The sequence below is a fragment of the Arachis stenosperma genome, chromosome 3 (genome assembly GCF_014773155.1).
Source record: "Arachis stenosperma cultivar V10309 chromosome 3, arast.V10309.gnm1.PFL2, whole genome shotgun sequence".
Lineage (NCBI taxonomy): Eukaryota > Viridiplantae > Streptophyta > Magnoliopsida > Fabales > Fabaceae > Arachis > Arachis stenosperma.
Genome location: NC_080379.1, coordinates 95,252,005 through 95,269,250, shown reverse-complemented (window position 1 = coordinate 95,269,250; position 17,246 = coordinate 95,252,005). Strand labels below are relative to the sequence as shown.

At 39.3% G+C, this 17,246-nt stretch overlaps 3 protein-coding genes across 3 annotated transcripts; 1 reads left to right on the top strand and 2 right to left on the bottom strand.

Moving 5' to 3' along the window:
• The first annotated feature begins 1,897 nt into the window (after positions 1-1,897).
• Positions 1,898-2,548, top strand: LOC130966426 (protein FAR1-RELATED SEQUENCE 5-like). The gene has a single exon (XM_057891230.1). The coding sequence runs from the start codon at positions 1,898-1,900 to the stop codon at positions 2,546-2,548; it is 651 nt and encodes a 216-aa protein (XP_057747213.1).
• A 3,387-nt stretch (positions 2,549-5,935) lies between these two features.
• Positions 5,936-11,140, bottom strand: LOC130966425 (uncharacterized). The gene is made up of 9 exons (XM_057891228.1): positions 11,088-11,140; positions 10,102-10,222; positions 9,574-9,687; positions 9,054-9,482; positions 8,758-8,952; positions 7,843-7,898; positions 7,030-7,163; positions 6,074-6,127; positions 5,936-5,967 (listed from the first exon to the last, which is right to left on the bottom strand). Exons 1-9 carry the CDS (start codon positions 11,138-11,140, stop codon positions 5,936-5,938), a joined length of 1,188 nt encoding a protein of 395 aa, XP_057747211.1.
• A 2,161-nt stretch (positions 11,141-13,301) lies between these two features.
• LOC130966424 (uncharacterized) lies at positions 13,302-14,210 on the bottom strand. Its single transcript, XM_057891227.1, has one exon. It carries the CDS (start codon positions 14,208-14,210, stop codon positions 13,302-13,304), a length of 909 nt encoding a protein of 302 aa, XP_057747210.1.
• Positions 14,211-17,246: the final 3,036 nt, after the last annotated feature.

Here is a 17,246-nt window from a genome sequence, read left to right as displayed (position 1 = left end):
TTAAATTGCTTAAAATTAAATTGGAAGCAATAGGAACAGAAAGGTAAAAATGCAGATGAAATAACAGCAGAAAAGTAAATCAGCAAGAAAGCTCAATTCAAATATGAAATCTAAAAAGACAAGTGAGGATCTCAGGAAATCAAAGAGACTAGAGAACAAGTCTAGATCTCAATTCCTTCCTTGATCCAACCAAGAACAATTGCAGAAGGAAAGAAGATAATGAATTGCAGAATTAAAAGAGAATGAAGCAGTATGTGAATTTCAATTAGCAGAAAAAGTAAACAAGAGATCTTAAGATGAGAATGAAACAGAATTCCTCCAATCTCACTCAAGATTCAAAACAGATAAGAAAACTAAAGGAGAGAGCTATCTATTCCTAATGGAGCCGGCCTTCCTTCAAAGATGGAAATGATGCCTTATATAGGCTTTACAAAATAAAATGAAAATGAAATTAAAACAAATTACAAAAATGAAAATCCTAAATTACTTGATCCATGTGCCTTTGAGTGATGATTTGGGCCTTGCTTGCTTTGGATTTGAGGAGAAATGGGTTTGGTTGGCCTTGATTCAATTTGGAGAGAAATTGAATTTAAATGAAAATTTGGTTGAATTTTGGCCCATGTTGCTCCCAGGAGGCTGCCCTGCCCTTGTGGAGGGCAGGGCAGAAAATTGATGCATGGTGCGGGAGCTTGGCACGGCATGGTGCGAGTCTGGTGTGGCGTGGTGCGTGAGAGGCTGCCCTGCCCGCGCCAAGGGCAGGGCAGGAAGAGTTTGATGCGCCAGGATTGAGGAGTGCGCGCGCTTGGTGCTGCCAGGGGAGGAAATTGGTGCGCCAAATTTGTTGCTTGGTGCGCCAAGTTCTTGTGCCATCCAAATGCTGCCCTGCCCGCGCCAAGGGCAGGGCAATGTTCCTTCCTTCATGTCCCAAGTTCGAATCACGGAGGAGGCAAACACGCTACATCATTTTCCTTGGCTTCTTTTTGCTTATTTTTGGCCCTTAAAGATGCCTCTCGTTCCTGCCCCAATTGTGCGCCAAATATGGATTTCTATATATCGTTGGAAAGCTCTGAATGTCAGCTTTCCAACGCAACTGGAAGCACATCAATCGGACGTCTGTAGCTCAAGTTATAGCCCTTTGAAGTAGGCATGGTCATGCTGTGAGCGCCCAGATTTTAACTTAGCCAAATTCTTGCTTCCAATCTCAATTTTTCATCACGATTCTGCCCTGCCCTTGGCAAGGGCAGGGCAATGTGCGCTGATTGCTTATCTTCATTAATTTGGTCATGGGCCACGCTTTTAAAAGCGTGGCCTAAGGCTCCAAAGCTCTTTTTTCCTCCTTTTTTTGTGCTTCTTTGCTTCTTTTTCTTCTTATTTCCTACAAGATTTATAAAATTAAAATATCAAGAAAATATATCATTTAAGTACAAAAAGCATTCAATATTTAAGCACAAATCATCAATTTCTTGTATGAAAAAGCATAGAAAATGGGTATATGATGACATGTCATCAGTCACCTCCCTCCAACTCCGACAGTGCATTTTTTATCCGTTCAAGCTCAACCTTTGGTTGTCATCAAGGTATGTCCGATTAAGTTTTTTTGTTAATCCAGATTAGTTTAATTTTGATGATAGTCTATGCCTTTTCAACGATTCTCTGTTTACGGTGTTGGGTTGCTATTCTGGAATTTGGATATAAAGTAACATTGTCCAGTTCTATGCTGTGGCTAGGTTTGGGGAATTGAAATTAAAACCTAATACTGGGGTCGTAAACAATTGGGTTAGTTTAATTGGATTTGGTTCATTTAATTTTACATGCAGCTTAGTTTAGCTTCCCTTCGTTGCTGCCATTGGCTCTGTTTATTGACATTTTTGGGTAAAATTATGGCAGGGGTTAAATTATGTCCATAAACGAGGATGATGTGAAGAATAATTCTGATAATGATTTGGGTGATGATTTCGATTATCAACCGAATGTAGAAGACGATGCTGAAGAAGACGATGTGGATTCGCTGGATTCTACTAGCAAGAGTGAAGAAGTTTGTGGTGTAAAAAGAATAGCAGATTTAATGGTGGAGGATATTTGGAACCTGGAGTTTAGGACAGAGGATGAGGTCTGCCAGTTTTATAACGCTTATTCTTGTTGGCATGGATTTGTAATAAGGAAGGACGACGTGGTTAGGGATAATCAAGGTAGAATCATTAGCAGGCAACTTGTTTGCAACAAAGAGGGCTGGAGGAATATGAGGTATCTCCATCTGGATGATAGATCAAGGGAGGCAAGGTCACTAATGCGAACCAAGTGTCCAGCTCGGCTTAGGGTAAAGCTTGACTACGGCTGCGGTAGATGGAAGGTATCATGTTTTGTCGAATCTCACAACCACGATCTGACGCCACCCCAATTTGCGCATCTGGTTCCGGCCAATCGTCGTCTCACTGTGACTGATAGAGTCCAAGTGGAAAATCTTCATAATTTTGGTGTCAGGACCTGCCATATTATGGGGTATATTACGTTCCAGAAGGGTGGATATCATCATGCTGGCTTCACATAAAAAGATTTGTACAACCACATCGATCGCTATCGTCGGGCAAAAGTTAAAAACGGGGATGCCAATGCGGCAATAAACTATTTGATTGGCAAGTCAAACAACGATCCGCTGTTTTTTGGAAAGTATACGTTCACTAGTGACGAAAGGCTGGAGCATATTTTTTGGGCAGATGGGCATTCAATTATCGACTATCACTGCTTTGGAGATATTGTTGCCTTTGATTCAACCTACAAGAAGAATAAATACAACAAGCCTTTGGTCATTTTCTCATGATGCAATCATCACGGACAGACTGTTATCTTCGGCTCCGGCCTACTATCCGACGAAACCACAGAGACGTATAAGTGGTTGTTGGAAACCTTTGTTGAAGCGATGGGTGGAAAAAGTCCAAAAGCAGTAATAACTGACGGAGACCTTGCCATGCAAGATGCAATCAAGAATGTTCTGCCTGAAGCGACCCATCGGTTATGCGGATGGCATCTACAGAGAAATGCATGTGAAAATATAAAGAATCCTAATTTCCTGCGCGTTTTAAGGGTCTTATATCACGCAACAACGACCAGAGAGACTTTGATCGGAGATGGGCAGCCATTTCGGATAAGCACAACCTTGTTGGCAGTACCTGGATGGAAAGAGTACGAAACTCGTGAGATGTGGTCCCATTGTTTCCTCCGGGATAAGTTTTCGGTTACATAAGGACGACATCACAGTGTGAAGGTATAATTCTCTCATCAGATTTTTATGTTAATCGCAAGAACACCCTCATTGACTTAATGCATAACCTGGATAGGGCCTTAAAGGAGTATAGAAACAACGAGTTAATAGCTGACTATAAGTCTCAGTGCTCAGAGCCAGTGATGATTACCTCGTTGGAGGTATATGAAAGATCTGCATCATGTTATTTCACGCGAAACATTTTCAAGGAAATTCGTAATGAGATTCAGAGGGCAGGGGCTTTGAATATAATGGTACTAAGCACAACCTTGGACAAGGTAGAGTTCAGTGTGACTGCTCTCGGAGACCCGGCCAAAGATCGACGGCTGGAAATTGATAGAGGTAAGAAGCTGTTCTCGTGCTCATGCAAGCTGTTTGAATCACGTGGTATTCCCTGTAGTCATATCTTCTGTGCCATGAAGTTCAAAAACATACTTGAGTTTTCAGATTCGTTGATATACAAAAGGTGGACAAAGAATGCAAAGAACGAATTTATTAGCACAGAAATGCATGTGAATGATGACATCGAAAGGGTCTTAAAGTTTCGAGTTGGAGCATTGGCATCGAATTGCAACAAGCTGTGTGATATTGCTTGCAAGGATCTTGCAGACTTTGATGAAGTCCAATCTGAACTTGTCAATTTAGTTATCCGCCTGCAGTCACGCAAACAAGGCAAGTCAACTCCTAATGTTAACGTGGAAGGTATCAACGATCCATTTGTTGTCAAAAGCAAAGGAGCCCCTTCCAAGAAGTCTTTTTGGAGGAAGAAGAGAGCATGCTCTAATTGCCACAAGTACGGTCATTACTACAAGCGCTGTCCAGATCTGATGCAGCATAGTGTGGAAGGTAACCTTCGCGCTCGATCATACGGCAATGCATCAGCCAAGGACTCAGGTTTTAGTCCAGAGAGGGTTGCTAATACGGCATGCATCAGCCAAGGACTCAGGTTTTAGTCCAGAGAGGGTTGCTAATTCTTCGAGGTTGTTCTCAATTAAGTCCGAACACCACTCAGGACCTAATACCAAGGTACGATTTGTTTATTCTAAATAGGCTCCTGCTATGAAAATCTTGTTCGGTGTGTGTCCCTTTAAAAACCATTAAACTATGTGAATGCTCCTCTGTTTGGGCAGCCTTTTAAAAAGGGTGGAACAAGGAAGTTTACGGCGAAGGGTATGAGGAACCGGAAGGGTAAAGACAACACTTTTGTTGAGGTAATTTTTTTGAATATAAACATCTAATTTCCGTGTCATGAACTGGGTAAATTAATGATGATCTCGGACTTCTTGTCTAAAAAAAAAATTTATAAAACAGCGGAGCCTCCATGAAAGTAGCGAATCCATTAACATCGCATCCACGAATGGTGTTTTCAATAAAAATCTCTACTCGTTAACACAGGTGTGATGCGTAAAACTCCTCTTAACCACTTTGCGATGAATGACCATTATGGTTTTATGCATGATTATAGTTTCTGATTGGGGATTATGATGTTATCAGCAGGTGAAGGAGTCACAGCAGGACAAGAGACATTCATTCAAGAACTATGAATGCGTTAATGACGTCGTTGATGATAAATGTGACACACGACATGTGCAGATCGATGTCCGAGATCCGTTACCATCGTCACTGCCTTGTGGCAACAAACAAGGATCGTACATGGAATTGTTTGCGTCGATGCACAGGACACTTTGACCATTTCAAGGAATTAGTCTTCTGAATTTAGTGCAATGCAAGTATAATTGGTTCTAAAAGCATGATCTATCCTGATTTACTGACCGCAATGTATTAGTCACTGCTTGGTATTGAGGAGTTTTAAGTTGTAGTTATTTGCGTTAAGTATGAATATGTCAATTTTGGTGATAATGATGTTCAATAATATGTATGTGATTTGCTTACAGTGCTATATTCTCGTTGCAGTAAATTGCGGTTGACTTTTGGGTAACGATTTGCAACCATTGTGATTATGCAATTCAGTTGATCAATTAGAGTTGTGTAAATTTATTTTTTTCCCTACTTAGTCCATTATGATGACAATAATGATGAATAATATGCATGTGTTTTGCTTACATTGCTATATTTTAGTTGCAGTTTATTGTGGTTGCATTTGGAATAAGGACTTCCTACCATTGTGGTTATGCAATACAGTTGAAAAAACAGAGTTGTGTTAATTGAATTTTTTTCCTTTCTTATTGCATTTGATTTACCAACCAAATTGTTTGATTGAATGGGTTGTAGTCTCCAAGGTTGAATTGTTCTTAGATGGTTACGAATCTCTTTTGTAATGTTGAGGTTGTGAATCTACTTCGTTATTATGGATTTCCTGTATTCATCCAGAATTTTATTTAAGAGAAAATGGCACACTGTGTATGAAAGCAGTTTGAAATATATATAGATATATGAAGCAGAGAATTCTTAAACACAAACACATTTTTATTCGCTCATATCATAGTTTCGATTGTTAGGTTCAATAACATTTTGAGGTTGTTAGAGTCTTACATACTGACAGAATTTAACACTAGAAACAATAAATGTTTGAAACACTGCGGACATTTCCTTTAAGTTGTACAATAACGAATCTTTCTATGTTATCAGCTACTTGACTACGACATGACTTTACTTTGACAGGCAGGGTTTTGCTTCCTGGGATTGAGAGCTTGAATATTTCCAGAATGTAGTCATCTAGCATTCGTAACATTGTTGACTATTATGACCTGATATTAAGAAAACTCATCACGACAACTATACACATTAGATGAATCAAAAAAATCAATTAATTCAGTAAACCCAAAAAAAAAAGGATCCACGAAAGCTAGTTACCCTTTAGCCTTTGGGTTCTCGGTTCTTCATCAATTTCCTTTCCCAGTGTTCCACCTACATACACAACAACAGCCATCGTTAGTTAATATTTTGCTTTTTTCTTCCGTGCAGAAGTATGTGGAAAAGGTACCGCGGTCATAAGTACAACTGTTCGTGAAACATAGACGGAGTTCCGCTACGTATAAAAATTATGAATTACTCAAGACAAAACCCAAGGTAGTAATATCGAGGTCTGTAGCCGATGACATGTTGTGGAACTTTAATTTAGTGTGTCAAGCCGACTACAGAAGACGTTCCTTGTTCGGCTAAGTGGGAAGGAGTATCAACTCCAATTTTGTCGGAGCTACCAACGGGTGACGGAATGAAAGTCAGACGGAGGAAGGTAGATGATAGTGTTTGGTTAAATGAAGGTTGGTATGCACTTCCTGAGTTCTTAAGACTAAAGCATGGATATTTTGTGGTTTTCAAGTACATGCTGAATCCGTATACGAATTAATTGTGATCCACTTTGACTGATGCAAAGAATGACTATTCAAGTTTGAAATGTTTTCATAACGACCAGCAGGAAGTGATACGGAAAATCATTTCCCATATCCCGGTGCTCGTGATGGAAACGGATCAACCTCGAAAATTCAATCATCTATTCACTCAGTAGGGTCATAAGGAATTCATCATGGATTTACCAGTGCACAAAAAAACAACAAAATACCCATGCCTTAGCGCTAAGAAACCAACAACTCCATACCAACTTTCATTCAAATAGACACGAGCATCTATATTTTTTCTCAGTCAAAACTTTTTCCCGTCAACCGCTGGTACCTCCGACAATATTGTGTTAAAAGAGCCTAACCAAGTAACCCTGAAAATTTTATTCACATTACAACCATCACGCCATTGTCTTACCTTCATAGTCAGATTTGTTGGCTGCTTTAGGTTCGGTTATTGAGTGGCTTCACCTGTGACTGCAGTTTCCAGCATCTGAACGGCGACGGCAACCACATGGCTGTCAATTTCATCGACCAACGTGCATCTTGGATCACAAAAGTCCACCCAGCAACAATTGGAATGAACACTGCTTCCCGAACACAAACTGAAATCCCAGACAGACACAACAGGTATAAAACACTCAATTAGTCATTCATCAAATCAATTATATACATTAACAACCATGTTCCAACAAAATCATGTCCAAATACACAACCTAATATAATGACTTCACAAATTATTCCATAAACCGAGAATAACTTACCATCGCATCGACGATAGAGCCACTTTGATTTATCGAGAAACAACCCATCCTGTGAGACGATACAGGGCATCCACGATACTACCACTAATTGTGGCGATTTGTGGAATTAGGGAAAACCTCAACCGAACGAGCGTTGATGGGGTTGAAGACAATCTGCCCATTTGTAGAACCCTCGCTTGGTGTTGGATAGAGTGATCTTGGATGTGGATAAAGTCTTATCTCATTAGGATCGGCAATTTGTGGTTCTCGTTCTTCTCTTTCAGATCCACCTCTTCTGATCTATGCTCTGTACCTGCAAAATGAAACCACATGACCCCCACTGCAAAGTGAATAAGCCCACACCACCCATTGGCCCAACTACCTTAAACAAGTCCACCTCTGAAGACCAAGACCAAAAATCACAACGCAATAACCCAGCCCACGTACCACCCATTGGAACCACATAGCTTTACTCCTTCAGCCGGCTCCCCCATAAACAAAATTGGCAGGCAAGCTTGCAGAGCTCTGCCAAGCATGTCACCTGCATCCACCATCATCGCCACTTGTCAACATCCCATTCAATGTGTATCCTTTAATCTGTACCATATAATTGCCCCCTTAAGAAATTAAAAAAAAAGGCACACAAAATAACGCTAGACCAGTGGCCCAGCTGAGATCCATGGCCAACCACAAAAAATTACCCACCCTTGAGTCATTAAAAGAAACTACGGTTGGGCTATTTTACTCATTGATTGGGCCGAATGAAGCTTTTGCTATTCTGTTCATGTATCAAAAAGAAAACATTTTTCATTAAACCAACTTAGAAAAAAAAAACTGGTGACATACGGCTTCATTCAAACATTACCGGTGTTTTCATCTTTCTCGATTTACTTTTTTTCTTTAACATTTTAAGGTCAAACCAAACCAACTTTAAAAAAAATCATCCCCTTAAATTGTCAATTTAAAACCCAACATATAAAGAGAGTTCCACCTACAAAAATATGAGGTTTTGTTGTCTTCCTCACCTATTGGGCCAGATTTTTTTTTTAATTTTTTGTAAACGCCAACAAAGAATCAATTTATCCTGGCTACACTTCAGAAAAAAAAATTAAGGCAACTCTGCCATTTGTACTTGGAAAACTAATTTTTGTCCAAAAAAGTTAAAATGGAAAAGTCAATTAAAAAACGAGCAGAAACCTATAATATTTGCGAATGCGATTCTGTTTTAGTTAATACCAAAAGTTGTTTTCAACTTAATAACACCCAAAAAAAGTCAATGTAATTGTTCAACAAACAAGAAACATATAATACTTTCTAAATCCTACGGGAAAAGTCTTAGCATGATATATTATGACAAAGATGTCAAACACAGGGGCTAAGCGCCTTTAGCCACTCATCGTTATGCATCCTATCTGCATCGATCCTGGATGATCGTCACTGGCTCCTTTGATATCACCTCGAAGATCCCCACACCACCTGGCTTGAAGTTGTACAATGAAGCAAAGTTCTCCCATCCTCCAGAAATAACGCCGAAGCTACCATCCCTTTTTCCACTGTACCTTGTATATGTAGCTTCGACCTGTATGTGGCCATGTGTGAGGATGATAGGGTGCCTCTGACCAGTGAAGTGACTGAGATGAGGGACGTTCGGCTGATTATAACACAAGAAATTTCAGTTAGTATTAGCTAACTTAATGCTTACTTCAGTAAAACAATATTTCAACCAAATTGTTGCAACAACTTAACGCTTACCAATAATCGCGACGACATCATGCGAGCAGTTAGGTCCATCACAAAGAAAGGCCACTTGCTTTTGACCTTTGCGGCAACCGCTCTAGCACTGGCTGAAGGAGGGATGTTGATACACTTTACAATTTCGTAATTACCAGTCCTTACATATGGTGGTTCTTCAGGATCACGGAGTTGGTAGGAGTTCTCAATGCCACCAAAATCAAAAATCCTGACTTGGAAAGTGGAGTTTCCTTTGTGTGTGAAATATAGCATGGAGTCCAGATTGATTTTGTACATCTGATAGAACTCCTCCCAGCCTCGAGTCAATGCAATTTTGCCACTTTGGAGTTGCGTCCAGAAGCACCGACAGGGGTTATTCCTTCCGTCAGGCACAACCAGGTCCAGGTAGGGGGTACGGTTTGGTAGCTCATCGGGAGTTATAGGTAATGACTGTTACAAATTGGTGAAGTTCTGTCAAAACATCGATAGCATTGCAAAAACTCTAAAATTAAGAGGTGTTAACGAAACGGATGTCAGTTACCAGTTTGAACATTGAAGGCCTTATTACTGGCTTCAGAAACCTCATCTTGTAGCTCTGTGTCGTACCGTTATCAATCTCTTGGACTCTCTTACCCTTGTCCTTCGAAGTCGTCGTCTATGGCAAGTGTCACACAGTTGCCAAGTTCAAAAAGGAACAAGGTCAGAGTTCATTTAAAAAAACCCATACAGTCGAAGCTTCTAATTTAAAATCAACACACATGCATGTTTTTGGAATTGGAAACTAAGTGGTTCAATTTTTCCACACACAGTGCAACTATATTTTGTTGTAATGGTTTACTGTCGTGATCTATTGAATCTTTAACAAAACAATCTTAATCAAACCTAAATGCATAAAATCCTTTTCAGACGAACAAATCAGAAACCCAAATCAGTCCCCCAATCATTTAAAAAATGCTTAACCATCTTAATTTGATTTTACTACGATTGCATTTTTAGTACATTGACACTACATGCAGATGATGATTAACAACCGACCACTATCAGGAGAAGAGTTAGGATAGAGTTTCACCTTGTTTGACATATTCTCCGAGACGAAGCTGTTGGAGTCGATGCCTTCAGCAGCAACTTCTGTGTTATGTTGGGGTTGCTTTAAGGGTTTTTTTTGAAGGAAGATGGAAGGTGAATACTGACTAATGAAGGATACTTATGTTACACGCTTGTGAATCAAAAGAAAATATAAAGTAAAAAATGAGGGGTTAAAAAATGCGGCGTTTTTAAAAAAAAAAATAGTGAGTAATTTAGCTACTTAAACCTTGTGGTTTTCGATAATCTCCAACAAATATTCTGTTCTATCCCAAAAACTCCCCGTAAATCCCTCTCCTTCGAAGTTCGTTTTCAAAGAAATACTGAATAAAATTTAATTTAACTTCAAAAAAAAAAAGAAATCCTAGGAAAATGATATTATTAACTGATTGCTATTAACCGCATTAATTTATGCAAAGTTGCTGGAACACATTTTAAGATTTAAGTAAAATAATTAATTTAATAAGTCGGTTTATACGTAACTACTACTATATCCTTTGAAAATTAAATTCTTCAACATTTGATCCTATCGAAATTAATACTAGATTAAATTACCGCTAGAAACTCGAAACAAACATTTTAAAATTTTTAAAATTAAATTCAATTTTTTAAATAACCTGATTATTGGTTTTTTTTTCTTTTTTAAAATGCCTGTGACTACCTATTTGATAACTATTATTGTTTATATTTAGATTCTTTAATGAAAATTAGTAAACTACATAAAACTAAAAAAATTTTTGCACATTTATAAACGACACATTTCCAGAACATTTTGATAATAAATGAATTAAAGTTTATGTTACGTTTTCCAAAATTTCGGATAACACAGAGTTGGCTAAAATAAGTACCCTCTACCACTGATTCGACGTTTGGATTAATTTTACATTAAAAGGATTAATAAATTCTCATCTAACATAGTCACATAGCAAAACAATTGATATGAAAAAAGGTGAGTTACGTTCGTTAATCAACTATTGTTCGTCTGAAAACTTCCTTGGCATCTCCCTCCCTTCAACCACAGCCATCGTCGAAGTAATTAATCAAGAATGGAGTCTGGATTCCGGTAAGCATCTTCTTCAATTTTTACTACCTCCTTTGATAGCAACCTTATCTGTGAAGAATAAAATGGACCATATTGAAATAACTGCATGCATATATTAATTAAATAAAGAGTCACAAGATGTTTGGCAACTCCCTTCTTTTATGGTTTCGGGCCATTGTGTTTTACTCCTTCTTGTTTCTACATGTTGGTTTAGGTATATTAATGCATTAAGGAACATTCAACAATCGTACAACCAGTTCTATGTGTTTGGGCTATTTGCAACAGATGTACGTATATCCACAACTTTGCCTTCTTTCGTTGTTATGATTCTGTTAAAAAATGTTTGGAAAACTAAGTTGCCATGGTTTTGTCTTGTTCCGCCACAGGATGATGTAGAATTCTCACCTAATATTGTGAATCTCTTCAAGTGGTACAGTACCACTGATCTTTATTTGGTTGACACTCAAGACAATTGCCTCCACATCAGACCCAAGCAAGACGGTAACAGGTTCTGGATAAAGGGAGCTGATTTAGGGAGGATACGGCGCATGTACAGACGAAGCTCTTTACTGAGTGTGGAGCTTAGGTACGTTGGCTGGGGAGTGTTCTACATGCTCGTCCGGGATATTAACCGGAAAGATGAACCTCCGTGTGTTGTTGATGAACTGTATGCGGCGAAGGTTTTGCCTGACTATATCGTTCAACGCTTAGCTTCGGTGTGCGGGGCTTACTTCAACAAAGAAGCCCAACTTAGAGTCTACCAGACCGAGATGTTCCTTAGGAATCACCGCCGGATCCAACAACAGCAATATTTCGATACTCAACAGTCAGGGTGAGTAAAAAATAGACCATTATTTTCTGGTCTAATTTTTCACGTTATCATGTTTTCTACCTAAATTTTTTTAACTCAACTACAGTGTAAACAAGAGGCAACATGGTGGGGGGGCTGAGGCAGGTCCTAGTAAGCGACAGCGACCCCAGACCTCTCCTGAATCGTCTATCAACCAGGGGTCAAATTAACAGATTTATGCAGACCTATAAACTTTCTTGTCTATTGAAATTAATCAAAATGTTATCCTTAATGTGTTATTTTGTATGTGATGTAATGTGTTTGACATTTGGTGATCAGTTGTGATATACTATGGTTTGTATTTATGGTGCGTATGTTGCTTTCTATTTTATTGCGTCTATGTTTGGTTATCAGCGGTGTATCGACCAGATATTGACTGCTACTGCATGCAAATACAATGCTACTGAATGCAAATGATCCTATACGCACGTGTCATATATGATAACATTAGTATGTGGGAAAACAATGGATTATGTTAAGCATTACAGATGAAAAAAATTTCCCGTTAACTATTAAACAATCAGTTTTACCATGAAAATGATTTTAGAGGTTTAACTCTGATTCTTGTTTAAGATTTGTTTGTGGCCATAACAAAATAATTGTCACAATATTGTATTCTCGCAAGAATGTTGGGTTTATTTGATTTCTTAACTTTGTTATTTTTTAGTTGGAGCACTCTCCCAGTTTTGGGTTTTCAAAAAAGTTAAGAAAAAAAAAGAAACGTACTATATTTCCAAAACAAGTACATTCTCACGGGCCCACTTAAATGTCATTTAGAATTTTTGGTCATAGTGTATAATCCTTGACGTTTTAGAAAGATTTTTTATTCCTAACAACACCTTTAGGGCCCACGAATAAAATTAAAACTTATACACAAATTGTCTGCCACATACACCAGTCCGAATTTAAAATGACCAACTAAAAAAGGTGAACTTCAAGTAATATAGTTGAAAAAACATTCCTGCTATGTCTCCTACGTTAGTCCCAGTAAGTCCAAGTACATAATAATATCTTGTGTTTGGGAGGTACATGGTGTAGGACTCCAAACGACATTAACTTAATTAATGGTCGTAGGGTTTGTTATTTCCAATTTAAACTTCATGACCACAGCCGAATAAGGAACCGGATTGACCAAGATTCTATCAACAGAATCAAGTAACATGGAAAGATAATCTAACTTGGATATTAAAAGTGAGCCTACAACGTATATTTCATCTCTCTTAACAAGTAAAGTTTCTGTTGAAACTAGATTATTTTGAAAAAAAGACACTAACCTTTATCGTATATTGTATGACTAATTCACACAACGATAATGTGTTCCTGTCCACCATCTGATCCAACATTTCATGCCTTGTATGGTATGATGAACGACATTTTTGTCCCCCATGATAATGCGCGGGATTGATGCGTCGTTGAAAAGAACGAAAGCAAAATCACCTGATTCTTTGTCCCTCCGAGGCATGACTGTCACCCTTTGAACCACATGACCAAACATGTGGCAGAAAAACTCAGCAATGCCCTCTGCAGTGGGCATGGACTCTCGACCGAAGCATATGGTCAGTGTCTTTGGACGTTCCGCGTCATCCAGCTCCTTGCAGACGTACTTCTGCTTTCTCTTATCTTGCTCAGTTTGCCTTCCTCCTTGTTGCATATGCATTCCTCGGCCATTGTTATGTCTACTCAATGCCTCTGGTGCAACCGATATGCACTGGTCTGGTGTGTTGAAACCCAGTAGTTCTTTAGGAGTCCTCTGGTACTCCAACCACACCGCATCCATCGTTATGTCGCCTAGAATTCTAGCGCAAATGGTTGATAGGGTATCGGGAATTAGAGTTAGGAGGACGGATCTCATCCTATGAACCTGGTATAACGTGAGCTCAGTTTTCAGCACGTGTCCGAGGGTTTCAAGTTTTCTGGACTTCTCCACAACCCCAGAGAACTCCTGAGATAGTAAGCATTGCAAACAGATGACACATTCATCGGGAAGACTGTTCATAAACCAGCCTTCATTTTTTATGGCTGTTTGCACAATACCATTCAGTCCCATTGTCTCCAGTGACAGTAGAAATGCCATCACCATTAGGGACTGTTTAACTTCACGGTGAAGGACTTGCGTCAGCATCCTGAATGCAGTTCGATCGATTCCATGAAATATTTCCAAACATTCGATTGCCATGGTTGAGGGCTTCCTTCTAGTATCCATGTTGTATGGGTTAGAATTTGTAAGCATATAGTTTGTAGTTGTAGTTTTTTATGCTTAGACCACCAACTCATTTCCTCCTTCTTGTAGTCATGCAGCATGGTCTCCACTTTATTGCACCATCTTCTTGCTCGTAGTCCTAGACTAACCATCACCTACCTAATTGGAATATTATTTATTGGCCTTAATTACATTGTATACATGTATATGATTTTATTGATACCACTAGGTGCGATTTATAGTTTCTTCTTGAAAAAAAACATGTGATAACTTTATCTAGTAAGGCGTAATTGGAATTTAATTACGTAAACCTCGCCATATTCTATGAATCATAACAGGTTATTTACCATATGCAGTAATAATTTTTGTATACTACATTATCATTTTAATTTACATAACTGAATAGATGTTACTAATTAATTCTCTAATAAAATTAATATTTATAGACCAAAATAAAAATAATATATAAAAAGTTGGAAACTATATTTTTAGAGAGAAATGAAAATCATTAACAAAAAGTTAAATATTTATGCTGGTAGTGATTGAAATAAATGAAAAAAATTTCTGATAGGGTTAATGGTTTAGGGTCTTACAGTGAATGATCGGTAGATCTTTTAGTGAAAGGCTTCGTGTATATTGTTTATTGTTTGCCGGTTTCCGGTTCAATGCGCACGGTCCAGTGTGAACGGTTTTAGTGAACAGGCCTTAGAGTGAGCGGTTTTGTGCTAATGGTTTCTTGATTGGCGGTTTCTGTTTCAATGTGTACGGTTTAGGGTTCACGGGTTGGTCGTTAGGTATTATAGTGAATGGTTCTGTGCCTCTGGTTTATCGTTTGGCGGTTTCCAGTTCAATATTTACGGTTTAGGGTTCGCGGTTTGATCGCTAGGTCTTTTATTGAACGGCTTTGTGTATACTATTTATTATTTGCCGGTTTCCGGTTCAATTCGCACGGTCCAGTATGTACGGTTTTAGTGAATAGGCCATAGAGTGAACGGTTTCGTGCTAATGGTTTACTGTATGTCGGTTTCTGCTTCAACGTGTACGGTTTAGGGTTCGCGGTTTCGTCGTTAGGTCTTATGGTGAATGGTTCTGTGCCTCTAGTTTTTCGTTTGGCGGTTTCCGGTTAAATGTTAACGGTTTAGGGTTCACGGTTTGATCGTTAGGTCTTTTAGTGAACGGCTTCGTGTATATAGTTTATTGTTTGCCGGTTTCCAGTTCAATGCGCACGGTCCAATGTGTACGGTTTTAGGGAATAGGCCTTAGAGTGAACGGTTCCGTGCTAATAGTTTATTGTTTGGCGGTTTCTGGTTCAACGTGTACGGTTTAGGATTCGCAGTTTGGTCGTTAGCTCTTAAGGTGAATGGTTCTGTGCCTCTGGTTTATCGTTTGGCGGTTTTCGATTTAATTGTGTACGGTTCAATGTGTACGAGCTAGTCAGTAGGTCTTATCATGAATGGTTCTGTGTCTATGGTTTATCGTTAGGCGGTTTTCGGTTCATCGTGGACGGTTTAGGGTTCGCGGTTTGATCGCTTGGTCTTTTAGTGAACGGCTTCGTGTATATTGTTTATTGTTTGCCGGTTTCCAGTACAATGCGCACGGTTCAATGTGACCGGTCTAGTTACTAGATCTCAGACTGAATGGTCTTCGTGCCGATGGTTTATTGTTTGGCGGTTTCCCGTTCGATGTGTACGGTTTAGGGTTCACGGTTTGATCGCTAGGTCTTACCATGAATGGTTATGTGCCTCTGGTTTTTCGTTTGGCGATTTTCGGTTCAATGTTAATAGTTTAGGGTTCACGGTTTGATCGCTAGGTCTTTTAGTGAACGGCTTCATGTATATTGTTTATTGTTTGCCGGTTTCTGCTTCAATGCGCACGGTCCAATGTGTACGGTTTTAGGGAATACGCCTTAGAGTGAACGGTTTCGTGCTAATAGTTTATTGTTTGGCGGTTTCTGGTTCAACGTGTACGATTTAGGGTTTGCGGTTTGGTCGTTAGCTCTTAAGGTGAATGGTTCTGTGCCTCTGGTTTATCGTTTGGCAGTTTACGGTTCAATGTGTACGGTTCAATGTGTACGAGTTAGTCAGTAGGTCTTATCATGAATAGTTCTATGTCTATGGTTTATCGTTAGGCGGTTTCCGGTTCATCGTGGACGGTTTAGGATTCGCGGTTTGATGGCTTGGTCTTTTAGTGAACGGCTTCGTGTATATTGTTTATTGTTTGCCGGTTTCCAGTACAATGCACACGGTTCAATGTGTCTGGTCTAGTTACTAGATCTCAAACTGAATGGTCTTCGTGCCGATGGTTTATTGTTTGGCGGTTTCCCGTTCGATGTGTATGGTTTAGGGTTCACGGTTTGATCGCTAGGTCTTACCATGAATGGTTCTGTGCCTCTGGTTTTTCGTTTGGTGGTTTTCGGTTCAATGTTAACGGTTTAGGGTTCACGGTTTGATCGCTATGTCTTTTAGTGAACGGCTTCGTGTATATTGTTTATTGTTTGCCGGTTTCCGGTTCAATGCGCACGGTCCAATGTGTACGGTTTTAGGGAAATAGGCCTTAGAGTGAATGGTTTCGTGCTAATAGTTTATTGTATGGCGGTTTCTGGTTTAACGTGTACGGTTTAGGGTTCGCGGTTTGGTCGTTAGCTCTTAAGGTGAATGGTTCTGTGCCTCTGGTTTATCGTTTGGCGGTTTCCGGTTCAATGTGTACGGTTCAATGTGTACGAGTTAGTCAGTAGGTCTTATCATGAATGGTTCTGTGTCTATGGTTTATCGTTAGGCGGTTTCCGGTTCATCGTGGACGGTTTAGGGTTCACGGTTTGATCACTTGTCTTTTATTGAATGGCTTCGTGTGTATTGTTTATTGTTTGCCGGTTTTCGGTACAATGCGAACGGTTCAATGTGTCAGGTCTAGTGACTAGATCTCAGACTGAATGGTCTTCGTGCCGATGGTTTATTATTTTGCGGTTTTCGATTCAATGTTAACGGTTTAGGGTTCACGGTTTGATCGCTAGGTCTTTTAGTGAACGGCTTCATGTATGTT